Below are 12,494 nucleotides of genomic sequence, written 5' to 3' on the forward strand. Positions count from 1 at the left end.
TTCATTTGATAGCAGAGATCTTCATGTTTTCATTCGACCTCTGTCTCATTTTTCCTGATCTTTATGGCAAAAATGAAGACTGTCTCATCTTACCCCACTCTCCCCTAAAGTTCTTCTCTGGTTGAAGTCTCTTGTTAGGCCATATTCATCAGTCATTTGGATCTGACACGTAACACTGTGGTATATTTCTCCTTATTAATCAGTAAAAAGAGAAAAGGAAAACTCTTTTCTTCTCACAACCAAAGGCAGGTGGCACATGTTTGTTTCAGCAGCCTGCTACCAAAGCTACCACACAACCATCATTAGACATATCTCTGATTGCTGACTGGTCCATTTTACAAATGTCCATTTCTCACACACATGCTGCATGTATGATATCTTTTACATACGTGTGTGGGAAAGATAAGACTTTGGCTGAGTTAAGCTGATTCTTGGCACCCAGACAATCCATATTTGGCCTGGCCGGCGTGGTTGAACATGTATAAAACCCTGAGGAGGAATCTGAGCAGCACTCGTCCACACAGAGGATCTAAGGTGAGTCCTGCTGCAGATGTGAACTCTGTGAGTGTTTCCTCTGAGTGACGCTGAGGCCGGTTCCTGTCTCTGTCCTGCAGGTCTGCTGGGATGGCTCGCTTGTCTGTTTTCAGCTTCTCCGCTCTGGCTCTGCTGCTGCTGTCAGCCTGCTGCTGGGCCGACAATGAGGTACGATCACAGGACAATGACGGCCCTGTGTGTTAGTGGTCATTGGTCATGTAGCAGAAGTTTAACATCGACTGTTAATAAAAGGCCTCCATAGACATGGAATCAGTCACCTTTATGTTCCTAAAGGCACAGCCTGAAAAATTACTTAAACCTGAGCGGTTTAAAGCAACCAACTGCGGCCAACGGTGCAGTTTTACCTAGCCTGCAAGATCATTTCATATTTTAATTAGAAGTGGCTCACCTGAATGAGGTCTGCAGATTTCCTCCAGTATAAAAATGTAAATTTAACCTTGAAGATTAAAAAAAAAAGCCTTGTAAGTTATAAAAATCTGAAAAAGTAGAGAGTAGAAAAAGTCAGGAATGAGGGAAAGAAATAAATTTGTGTTTTCATTTCATATTTACCTCCACCAAGGAGGTTATGTGATCTGCAGGGTTTGTTAGATTGTTTTTTTGTTAGCAACATAACTCAAAACATTATGGACGAATTTTGATGAAAATTTCAGGAAATGGCATAAGGAAGAACTGATTAGATTTTGGGAGTGATCCAGATCAAGGTCTGGATCCAGGAATTTTTTAAAGGATTCTTAACATTGGGGCTAATGGCAGAGGTCTGTGCTCTCCAAATGCTTTTCTAGTTTCATTTTGCATCATAAGATAATGACTTAGAATTAGGATTTTGACTTTTTAGTTCATATTTTGACTTTTTCAATTCATAATTTTGACATTTTCTCTCATATTGGGGCCTTTTAGGTGCACAGTTTTTCATTTTAAATCATATAGTGACCTTTAAAACTCCTAACTTTGACTTTTAATCCCATATTTTTACCTTTTAAACTCCTAGTCTAGAATTTTATCTCATATCTTGACCTTTTAGAGTCACAATTTTGAATTTTATCTTCTATTTTGACCTTTAAAACTCTTGATTCTGTATTCTATCTCATATCTTGACCTTTAAACTTATAATTTTAACTCTCTATCTCATATGTTTGCCTTTTTAAATCTTATTTTGACTTTTAATTTTGTATCTTGACCTTTAGGACTTATAAAGTTGACTTTTCACAGATTTCAAGCCTTGAAGTCGTTTAATTATTTATTTGACATGGACACATAGTGACAATGATGCTGTGATATTTAATCATTTTGACTTTTTTTTTTTTAAATCTTAACATCATTTATCACCACTTTTTAATTTTCCCTATAATTCTTTACCTGACAGTTTGACAGTTGACACTTTTTCAGTTAAATGTTGACCTTGTTAGACCCCCAGGTTAGACCTAAATTCAGATTTCAGCCCCTGCTGTGATTGAGTTTGACACCCCTGGTTTAAAGGATCATGAAGGCCATAGTTTGTACTTGTCTTGTTTCTCTTGCTTCACTGACAGAGTTCCCTCGGTCTGCAGAGGTTTATTCTATGATGGCTGTCTCCTAATATCCAACACTTGAACCCTTCCATGCCTTCTGTATTATGGATGATGCAGTCATTTGACATGCTTTAAGAAGGCCCATTCAGTGATACACTGTTGGGTCGGGTAGCCAGGTCATGTGACTTTATGCCAAATTAATTCAAAGCCTTTCTTTATATGTCAAAATCCAAAATACCAGCTAGCAGTAACAAGGACCCTGAAGACGAAGTCTGGGGGAGAGGAGAGGACTTTGGTTAATCTACGCCAGCGTCTCCCTGCAATCACACTAAAGTAGAATAAAATCCCAACTCTCCCCTTAACCCTCAATCTTACCCTCAAGCTCAACCCTCAGTCTTAACTCGCCCCTCAAAACCGAGTGTAAGGGCCATCTCGTGAAATGGGACACCCCTTAATAGCAGTTACGATTTCAGACTCTAGAGGGCAGTAATGTGCCAAAACTGCGTAGTCTGTTGATTCAGAGGAAGAAGAAGGAGACGGGACGGTTACTGGCTTACGATCGTAAAAATTAAAGTGAATGTTACGCTACAAAAAGGCAAATAATCCATAAAATAACATTAAACTAAGATATTGGAGTGGTTTTCGTAATTTCTAGATCTCTATTAACAAAGAAATTTACATTTGTAGCTCGATTTCCTCCCCGCATTTGCCGCCATATTTCTTTGAGTGACAACCCTCAATACCAAGAGAGCTCCAGGAACACTGAGGGGGATAAAGCCATAGATATCTATAGAACACTAGATACGACAGCGCGCAGTAGCAGCCCGCTAAGCGACGTGCCTACGTGGCGGCCATCTTGGCGTGGGTGACGTTCTCATTAAAGGCAATGAATGTACATTGAAAATAATTCATAAATTGCTCATTTCTTAACCGATTTTCATGCGGTTTGCTTTACTGTCAACGCCAAAACATGTGCTATTAATACAGGACTTTTGATTAAGAAAAAAAAAAAAAAAAAGGAAAAGGGCTTTCTACCAATGTAGCCTACAATTTTAGTTATTTTACTCTTTAAGTCCAGAGGTCTGGGAATCGTTTATGTTCAGCCATTATAAATTTATAAATGTATATACATAGACATAAAGTTGTATGTATAAAAATAGAAAGATAAAGATATACATATATAGAAAATACGTTTTTAGATCTAAAGATTTAATTGTAGAGTAATCAAATAATCATTAATATTAATTTATTTGTCTCTCTCCCCCTCCTTATCTCTCTCTCACTCTCTCTCTCTCTATATATATATGTTTATAGAAACAAACACACTGTGGAGATAGAATAGAATAGAGTTTATTGCCATTTGTACAAGTTAGAAACAGGTACATTGAAATTGTTGTGCATGTCACTGAGTAAATAGTAACACTTCACTTCACCTTGGACTTAAATAACGTATATAACTATAGATATAACTATAATGTACAACTTTCATAACTACTACTACTAGTAGTGGTAGTACACCAGCTACTACTGCTGATACTGGCACTGCTACTACAACTTACCAGTTGTAGTACTACTATTACTATTGTAATACTATTACAAATGCTGATAATACTTCTACGGCTCTAAAGGCTATTTATATTACTACTGCTGCTGCTTGTACAACTATACTACAGCTACTATTAATGGTCTGGTATTTGGCTGTCAAGCTGCTAGCTCGCGTTAGTGTTTTGCTTGTAACCAAGTAGTTACTCTCAACAAGATTTAATAATGAAAAAGAGCCAAAAACTATTTTTACCTATGAAAAGTTATTTCCAGTTTCTTTGTTTCAACCGTACGGTGTAGTGTGCAACCATATGCAGCATAATGTGCAGGCATCCTTGTTGTTTTAGTCTTCGTGCCACCTACAACCATGGAATGCCCTGACACTTTTGCCCCCACTAGCTTAGCCTCGCCGTAGGCACGCAGCTCAAAGGGCCGTGTCGTATCTACTCTTCTATATATATCTATGGATAGAGCCCTCAATCTCACCCCTCAACTCAGCTCTCAGGAGAATCGGGACAGCCCTCGCACTTTGCAGGAACACACATTTTGAGATTGGGGGTTAAGGGGAGAACTGGGCTTCAGCCTAAGTCCACTACTGCTCCTTAATGTCTCACAGACGAGTCAGAAGAGATCTGAACATTGTCCAACATCTTTTTACTGTTCCCTGATCTCTCATAAGATCCTTTTTCTGTGGTTTAGTTCATGTTAAAATGTTGTCTCTACCTATAAAAGCAGCTCTACATCCAAAGTAAATGAGCCTGAGTATAAGAACGAACAAAAATCCAAACATTTGAAATCTAACATTTAAAGTGACTTTTGAAATTCTGAGTTTATTCATAATTAAAAACTTGTATAGTTTGACAGAACTGCTGTAAAACCTTTTTAAACTTGATACAAAAAAACATGAATGAAAAAGCCAAAGAATTGTTTAAAAGTTGGAACATACACAACTAAAAGATGGTGAACGTCTAAAATTTATAAATTGGCAACACATCTTTGGAGACATAAACTGATGAGTAAATGTTGAATTTAAAACATCATGGCGTGTTATTTATGCGTTTTATGTTGAGAGTTAACAGTTTGATAAAATCTTTAAAGTTTGATGTGTAATTTCTGGTCATGTATTTTTCAACATTTCTAACAGCTTTGTTTTCTTCTCCCCTCACTGATCAATGAAGCAGCAGGCAGGTATGTCATCTTTTCTAATGATCACAGCTCAGCTGGACTCTGACTGCTTTGTTAGAACCTAGACTAACCCCCATCATTGTTGTTCTGTCCCTGAGCAGAGGACGACTCTGAGCTTTCTGTCTCTGAACTTCTGGAGAGAGCCAACAGGAATCTGAGTGAGTATGAGCGGCTGGTGTCTCTGTGTTCCTCATGTTTTCTGTTCTCAACACCTCAGCAGCTTTTAAAGGAGCTTTGTGATGTTTCAGTCCGCTCTGCTGATGAACCCGACCTGGTTGAAGGAGACGTCGCCGTCGACTCAGAGGCTGAGAGAAACGCCGACCCCTGCACCAGCCGTGGCTGCATGTGGGGCAAGTGGACCGATGGGAAGGTCTACATCCCTTACTACATCACCAATCACTTCTGTGAGTCTTTCAAGGGGGCTGGGGCCTAAATGCGATCTGATCTAATACAGACAGACTTTACTTTTGTTATTGTGAAAATTTGCAGTACAAGACAAAATGAATTCACCAAGCAGTGTAGATGATATTGGTGATATTTTTCTGCACTTGTTAAAAAAAGACAAACTCTGACAGAGCTCTTAAAATACTTTGTTTTTTTGCACAAGCTTGTGCATCACAGCGCTGTGCCAAGAACTTGAAAACCTGTTAGAAGGACAGATTGTATCTCTTTACCCCGAATTTCCATATACAGCGTACGCGCCACGCATCGAAGCGCCGCGGGTTTGCTCCGACCGAAAGGCAAGCAACCTCGCCCACTGGAAGAGAGTCTAGAGCGCAGCGCCGCGGCGCGCAGCCCTGATCATCAGGAAGAGATCACGGGAGAACTGCGAGTTCACGCAGGAATAGCATGTCAACAGCGGACTATTTTACCTTTTGGGATTAATTTATCATCCTTTCCAGTATAAGTACATGATATTATAGCTTCCTCCACTGAGTGAGTACAGTAGGAAGTTAAAAGGTAAATGTTTGCTGAAAGGATCTGTGGTTTTATGCAAAATTCTTTGGCTAAATGTCCCCAAAAGTTAACTTTTCCTCGTCAATGATGCCATTGTATCTCTGTGACCCACTGACCTCTCGGTGACCCTTTGCTCTCGCTGCAGGATGAGACATAATGTTGATAAAGTGATGATTTACGATCGGGATCCCGTACATTGTGTTTTATTTTGAAAGAACCGGATGTTCTACGCTTGTGACTTCCATGGTTGGTGCTTTCTGAACGACGGTAAACTTACCAGGTTTGGCAGCGGCCGGCGCTGAAATAAACCTGCATCGTATCTGAAACGAAGCGGAGGGGAGTGGCGTTCCAGGCACGCGCCGCTGCCGGTCTAGAGCGCCGGCTATGGAAATGCTCTGATAGACTAGAGAGGGAGCGAAGTGCTCTGCAGTTCGTTTTCGCCGGCGTTCCGCGGCGCTCACGCTGTATATGGAAATTCGGGGATAGTCTGTCATGATTTGCATGGTTAGTGTGGCCTTAATCTCTGATGTTCCAGGGTCAAAATCCACAGAATAAGCACAACACGGAGTTCACAGTGAAGTCTCAGTTCATAAAGAAGGAGACAGAAGGAGCTGTTTTGGATAGTCAGACATCTCTAACTGAGAGGAAAAATGCAGAGAATTAAACTGTTTGGAAAAAAACTGACAGATAAAGGTTTTGTAGTCATTGTGTAAACATGGCTGACAGATGACATAGCATTCTGGATTAAGGACACTCGATGTGCAGAAGTCAGGGGTCATGACCTGCATCTGTTCAAAGGCCAGCTTTTCTTTTGGCAGACATTTTTGTCTAAGAGCTGAGAAAATAACCCTAATCCCACAAATATGATCTGATTTTACACAGATACTTTGACCTCTGATGCATCAGAGCAACAACAACAGCACTATCACCTCACACTGTTTATAACAGAGCAGCTGTTGGCACCAGAAAGTTCTGCTGGAGTCTGGATTTGCTTGACATAGCATACAGAAAATCCAAATGATCCGGAATAATTCTACATAGACAATTATATTTCACTGTTGTTCTCATCCTTCCTTGTTTCTGTAGGACTTCTGCTCACTAACGTGGTCGTCTTTGGTTTGCAGAATTATTTGAACGCTTATTTGTTCCCTCAACAGGATGTTCAAATGTTGAGTTCAACTGTCTGTCATATGATCAGGCATGTTTTTGTTTTATTATGTGCATATGATGGAGACTCTGGGATGTTTACTTGCATGAGTGCAGTGTGCTGTGATGCTTTATGTCAGAGACACTGTCTTGTGTCGTTCTCTGGATGTGGGGTATAATGAGTTAAAACCATGTGTTATGAACCCACCAGCCTCCCGTGAAAAGGCCATCATCACCCGTGGACTGGAGTCCTTCTCTTCCTTCTCCTGCATCCGCTTCAGGCCCAGCAGAAGCAGCGACCGTGACTGGCTACAGATCGAGTCCCAGAATGGGTAAAAATTTCTAAAATTAATCAGATACATTTGTAGTTTGAGGTCATTGAAGTTTTCTCGGACTTAATTGTCTTTGTGGTGACGGTGGCTTGAGAGTGGTCGGAGCCAGACGGCGGCTAGAGTCAGGCAGCTCTCAACCAGAAGGCCAGAAGATCGATCGCCAGCTCCTGCAGACACATGTCCAAGTGTCCTTGTGCAAATCACTGAACCCTCAGTCACTCCTGCTGCTATGAATGTTCATGGATGTGTACACAGTAGGGGTGTAATGGTACAGAAAAACTTCGGTTCGGTATGTACCTCAGTTTTGAAGTCACGGTTCGGTACGCTTTTGGTAAAATGATTGAAGAGAATAAATAAAATGTAATTTTAATTTTTTTGATTAAATTGTATTAAAATAAGGAGTATAAATAAATTACATTTAAATTATAAATAATTCTGCGACCTCCTTCCAAAAGTTCTTCAATGATTAAAAATATTAATAAATAAATACATTTTTGAACAACTAGGTTATTTTCATTGATATATTGACATATTTCTACTGATTCTTTAAATGCTAAAATTTCCCAGGTAGCTTGAACATATCATCACAAAACCACAAGTCAGCTTGTTAAGTATGCAAATTAGCGTTTTTTTTGCCTTTTTCAACACGGACTTCAGCACTGGATTACTTTTTTAACCAATGGGACCTACTACAAAGTTTGGAAGAACTTTACTCAGCCCATCTTGGTGGATGAAGAGGTTAAAGCCGTGTGAAATCTGAGGACAACCTTACCTATGACACAGCTGCAGAGTCCCTCTCTCACTCCTCCGAGGCTAATAGTTGAAGGTAAAGTTAATATGATTCACAGAGTCAGAGCACCATTGCTATACGGGTGATTTAAATGAGGCCGGCAGCTCTTCTAACTCCACACGCGCCATCACTCTTCTTCGTTTGTTTTTGTAACTGCTCCTTCTTCTGTAACGATGGTTGCTGGCAGCTTTTAGGCTCATTGCCGCCACCTGGATTGAAGTAGGAACTCAACGTTTTTTTTAATACTCACTCAGACGTATTCATCACCTAACCATCACGGCTGTACCGTGATGGTTCGGGACGAATACAAATACCATTACACCCCTAGTACACAGTAAAATCAGGAGTGTAAATTTAACACTTAAAGAGCACAATTAACACTGAGTTAATGAGCATATAGTCCCACTGGGCAGAGTGTAACAGTTACACTCAACATAGTGTTGAATTCCAGAGTCAGTTCACACACTGTGAACTCTGGGCTGTACTGGTAGTAGTAACTCTATGAAGAAAATAACACTCTAGTGTTACTTCCATTTGACACCTAGTGTTATTAATCAACTCCTCATGAGGCAAAATCTGAGGTACTTTTAATTTAATTCTTTGTGGTGTGAACACTTTAGATATACCATAAATATCAATCGCCATCTTACATTAAATAACTGATGCAATGTGAAGTTTCCTGTGGCAGCCATGGATCATTGACACACATTTGAAATGGCAGTAGGCAGAGCTTGGCTCTAGACTCTAGAGTTAGACTAACACTGGTGAATCAAAACTCCAGTGTTTGCTGTGTATGAATGTGATTAGTTACTAGTGATGCTCATTAGCAGCCTTTACCATCAGTGTGGATGTGGAAAGTGTGACCTGCAGTGAAGAAACTCTCTGGCTGGTCAGATGTCTAAAAAAAGGGCTGTACAGCTTGGGTCATTTTACCATGTAACACCTCTCTGTCTCTGTTCAGCTGCTGGTCCTATGTCGGCCGCCGTGGAGGAAAGCAGGTGATCTCTCTGAATCGCCGTGGATGTCTTTACCACGGCACCGTGCAGCATGAGCTGCTCCACGCTCTGGGATTCAACCACGAGCAGACCCGCTCTGACAGGGACAACCACATCAGAGTCCTGCTGGAGAACGTCAGCTCTGGTATGGAGGCTGGTTTTTTGTTTTTAATATACAAACTCTATTTAAGGATCAGACTTTCAGGGGCATTCTGCTCTGATTGTGGTAGGTGCGAAATGCTCCTTTATAGTGTCCTCCTGCAAAATAACTCATTTTAAAGACCATAGAAAATAATTTCCTCTATGTGGGGCAGTGTTTATTTATTTATTTATTTATTTATATATTTTTATTCACCAATAAGTGCATACAAACAAATATATGTGAACAGACAGATAAATGGGTAACAAGTTGTAGTGTTGATTTACAGAATTATATACATATGATGAAAATAAATAAGAGACAAATTGATGTAGACAAAGAGAAGGAAAAAGAAGGTAAAAAATCAAGGAGGAAAAGAAAGAGGACAGAAAGCAAGCAAACAAAATAATAATAATAATAATAATGACAATAAAATAAAAAGATAAGAGCAGAAAGACAAAGGAAGAGGGGAAACAAGGCAAAACAGTGTAGCAACCAAGTGATCTTGCATGAGACAGAGTGGCATTTTGGCAGGTATTTCATGATGTGTTTGTTATGGTAAGTTTCCTTTTAGGTTCAGATAGATTTCCATTTTCAAATTAGTTTTATTTATTTATTTATTTATTCATTTTTATTTATTTATTTATTCATCTTTATTTATTTATTTATTATTATTATTTTTTTTTTTTGACTGCTATTTTTAATCCCTGTCTTAAAGATAAAAGGTTCATTATTACTATTTAGTCATTTCTTGATGAGACTTAAGATGCCTGCACAGTGTTGATATACCAATATTAACACCATCGCCATTTTTTAAAAACATCAGTATTTCCCAGTGTCTGAAACCGAGAGGATGGTAATGGTAATGCGCTTCCGTGTTTTCATTGAGTGAGCGGTGAGTGATTTGAGTGGAGCGGGAAGAAACTTGAGCGATAATGAGTGGAGCGGCGTGAATCCCCTCTGAGCGGACGAGCGGGCGCAAGGAACAGCTCTGTGAGCAAGGAGCGGGAAATCTCATCGCTCCACTCCGCTCACATGCTCTGAACCAGACAGTGACACAACTTCAGTTTAAACTTAACTAGTTCCAATGTAGAGTTTCGAACTTAGCACAGCTGCTGCAACAGGATTCAGATGTTTAATTTATATCTTAGGTTGTATTTTCTAGAAGGCCCATTGTGCTGTTTGTTGTCATGTTTGTAATCAGACAACTAAATATGCTCTTAACAGCAATATTTTAATGCTGATCCCTGTTTGCATGCTTCAGGGATTCAAATTTCCCTAATCTGGAATTATCTCTGGCCTGAAGAGGTCATCATAAATATCAGTAAAAACTTTCAGAAGCTTTTCAGAACTTCCACAGACTTAAATTAGGGCTGGGCAATTAATCGGAAATTAGATTAAATCATGACATGGCCTGCTGCAACTTTCAAACTGCAGAAGGTGCAACATTTCTTTGACCTGCAATTTGTGTCAAAATACCATTTTTTTTTTGTTTTGTTTTTGTTTTTGTTTTGTTTTTTTTGCAGCAGATATGAGCAGTTATGCATGACATATGCAATCATTCAGATGGCATTTTTTTAGAACAGTCTGCAAAAAAATCTTCAATTTTTTACTTTTTTCTTATCAAATATAAGAATGACAAAAACCCTTCAATGCAACAATTCATATCCAATTTGCAATACAAGTCAAAATCATCAGAATTAGATTTATTTTTTTAAATAATTGTTCAGTCAATAAAAAAAACTCAAATCACAACTGCAATACTGGGGAAAATGGCAATTAGATTGTTTTTCCAAAATCGTTCAGTCCTAACTTTAATGCATGATGATCTTTTCCTGTAGGTCCATGCTAATATCTATGTGAAGCTTTAACTTTGTAGGCTTTAAAATAGACAGCAGTTTGCCATATTTGTGCTTTAGTGCAGACTCATGCATTTAAGGCACAATACACTGTTAGCTACCAGCTAACAGCACAATCACCAACACTGTAACTCCAACCCAGGCATGGTAATGTGAGTTACTCTGTCTGCTTTATAGTTTCTAAAGTCGAGTCCCACCTCCTCTAACAAAACCTGACTGGCCTTAGTACTATGTGAATACTAATCTGGAACACATGAGGTCAGCTAAATATACCTGTGGACCTTACCTAAAGCTGTTTCTCTACATGGTCCTCTCATCTGTGGAAAGTAGAAGTAGAAAGTCACACCCAGAATTTACCCAAAGTATCATGAGTCCTAGGATTAGGGTGGATAAGACAGTGTATCATAATGCTTTATTCTAGAAGGGGAAGCATTTTTTAAGCAGAATCATGAGAGTCAGATGGATTTCAAATATGATGTGTGTTTTGTTTTTTCAGATATGCAGCACAACTTCAGGAAGATCGCTACCCTGAACCAGGGAACTTCCTATGACTACAACTCTGTCATGCAGTACCACAAGTGAGTGAGACTGGCATCATTTCATACCTGTTTTTGTCATCAAACATGCGTGTACATGTCCAGTCTGACTGCTCCGTGTCCCATTGTAGGTACGCCTTCTCCAAGAACAACAAGCCCACCATGCTCCCCATCCCTAACCCCAACGTGTCCTTTGGTAACGCCCAGGAGATGAGCCGTAATGACATCGCCAGACTCAACACCCTCTACAAGTGCTGTGAGTGCATAAAGAACACAAACACAGGCTGTCACATGGTTTGGTTGAACTGATCCCTCAACTAATGACTTTGTTGTTCACTGTGACAGAAGAAGCCAGCAGAGATGAGGAGACAGAGGAGAGAAAACATCATCTCCTGATGCTCAGTGAACAACAGACGCCTGACTGAGCTCATCAGTACTACAGTCAATAATCATCAATAAAGTTTACATGAATATAATAGACAGCCTTCTCTTTCTCTTTTTTAATCAACACACCAAACACATTCATCCAAACATTACTGACTAAGGCCAGCCACACACTGGACCATTTTTTAATCTGAAATGATTTAAAACCGTGGGAGACCTCTGCTTATTTCAAAAGACAGGAGTTAAGTGTGATGCACCAGCCAACAAGGAGATGAGTCTGGGTTGTACTTCTGCAGAATTCTGTAGAGGAGGTCAAAGATCACTCTGACCTCAGATCTCTTGTGAGAATCCACAGAGGAATTTTGGCACAAACCTACACTCCGTCTGATCCCTCTCCTTTGTAAACTTAGCCTGTTTATTTCCCTTTAAATTGAAGCCACATTTGTAAGGATCATGCATTTGTGGGATGAGCAGCAGAGCTGAGTATGTGGGTTGCTCTCATGAAACAATACCCAAATCTTCTCTGCCAATGCCAAACAGCTGATTCTGCTGTTGCTATTGACTCT

The 12,494-nt window shown here is 39.6% G+C and overlaps 1 protein-coding gene across 1 annotated transcript; it reads left to right on the forward strand.

The window, feature by feature from the left end:
* Positions 1-624: 624 nt before the first annotated feature.
* On the forward strand, positions 625-11,957 carry LOC121510918 (low choriolytic enzyme-like). Its single transcript, XM_041789296.1, has 9 exons — positions 625-702; positions 4,787-4,793; positions 4,892-4,948; positions 5,039-5,194; positions 7,105-7,225; positions 8,977-9,163; positions 11,513-11,586; positions 11,676-11,800; positions 11,890-11,957. Coding segments are annotated over exons 1-9 (807 nt in total). The 3' UTR covers positions 11,892-11,957.
* Positions 11,958-12,494: the final 537 nt, after the last annotated feature.

Source organism: Cheilinus undulatus, linkage group 1 (assembly GCF_018320785.1).
Source record: "Cheilinus undulatus linkage group 1, ASM1832078v1, whole genome shotgun sequence".
In the NCBI taxonomy this organism is placed as follows: domain Eukaryota; kingdom Metazoa; phylum Chordata; class Actinopteri; order Labriformes; family Labridae; genus Cheilinus; species Cheilinus undulatus.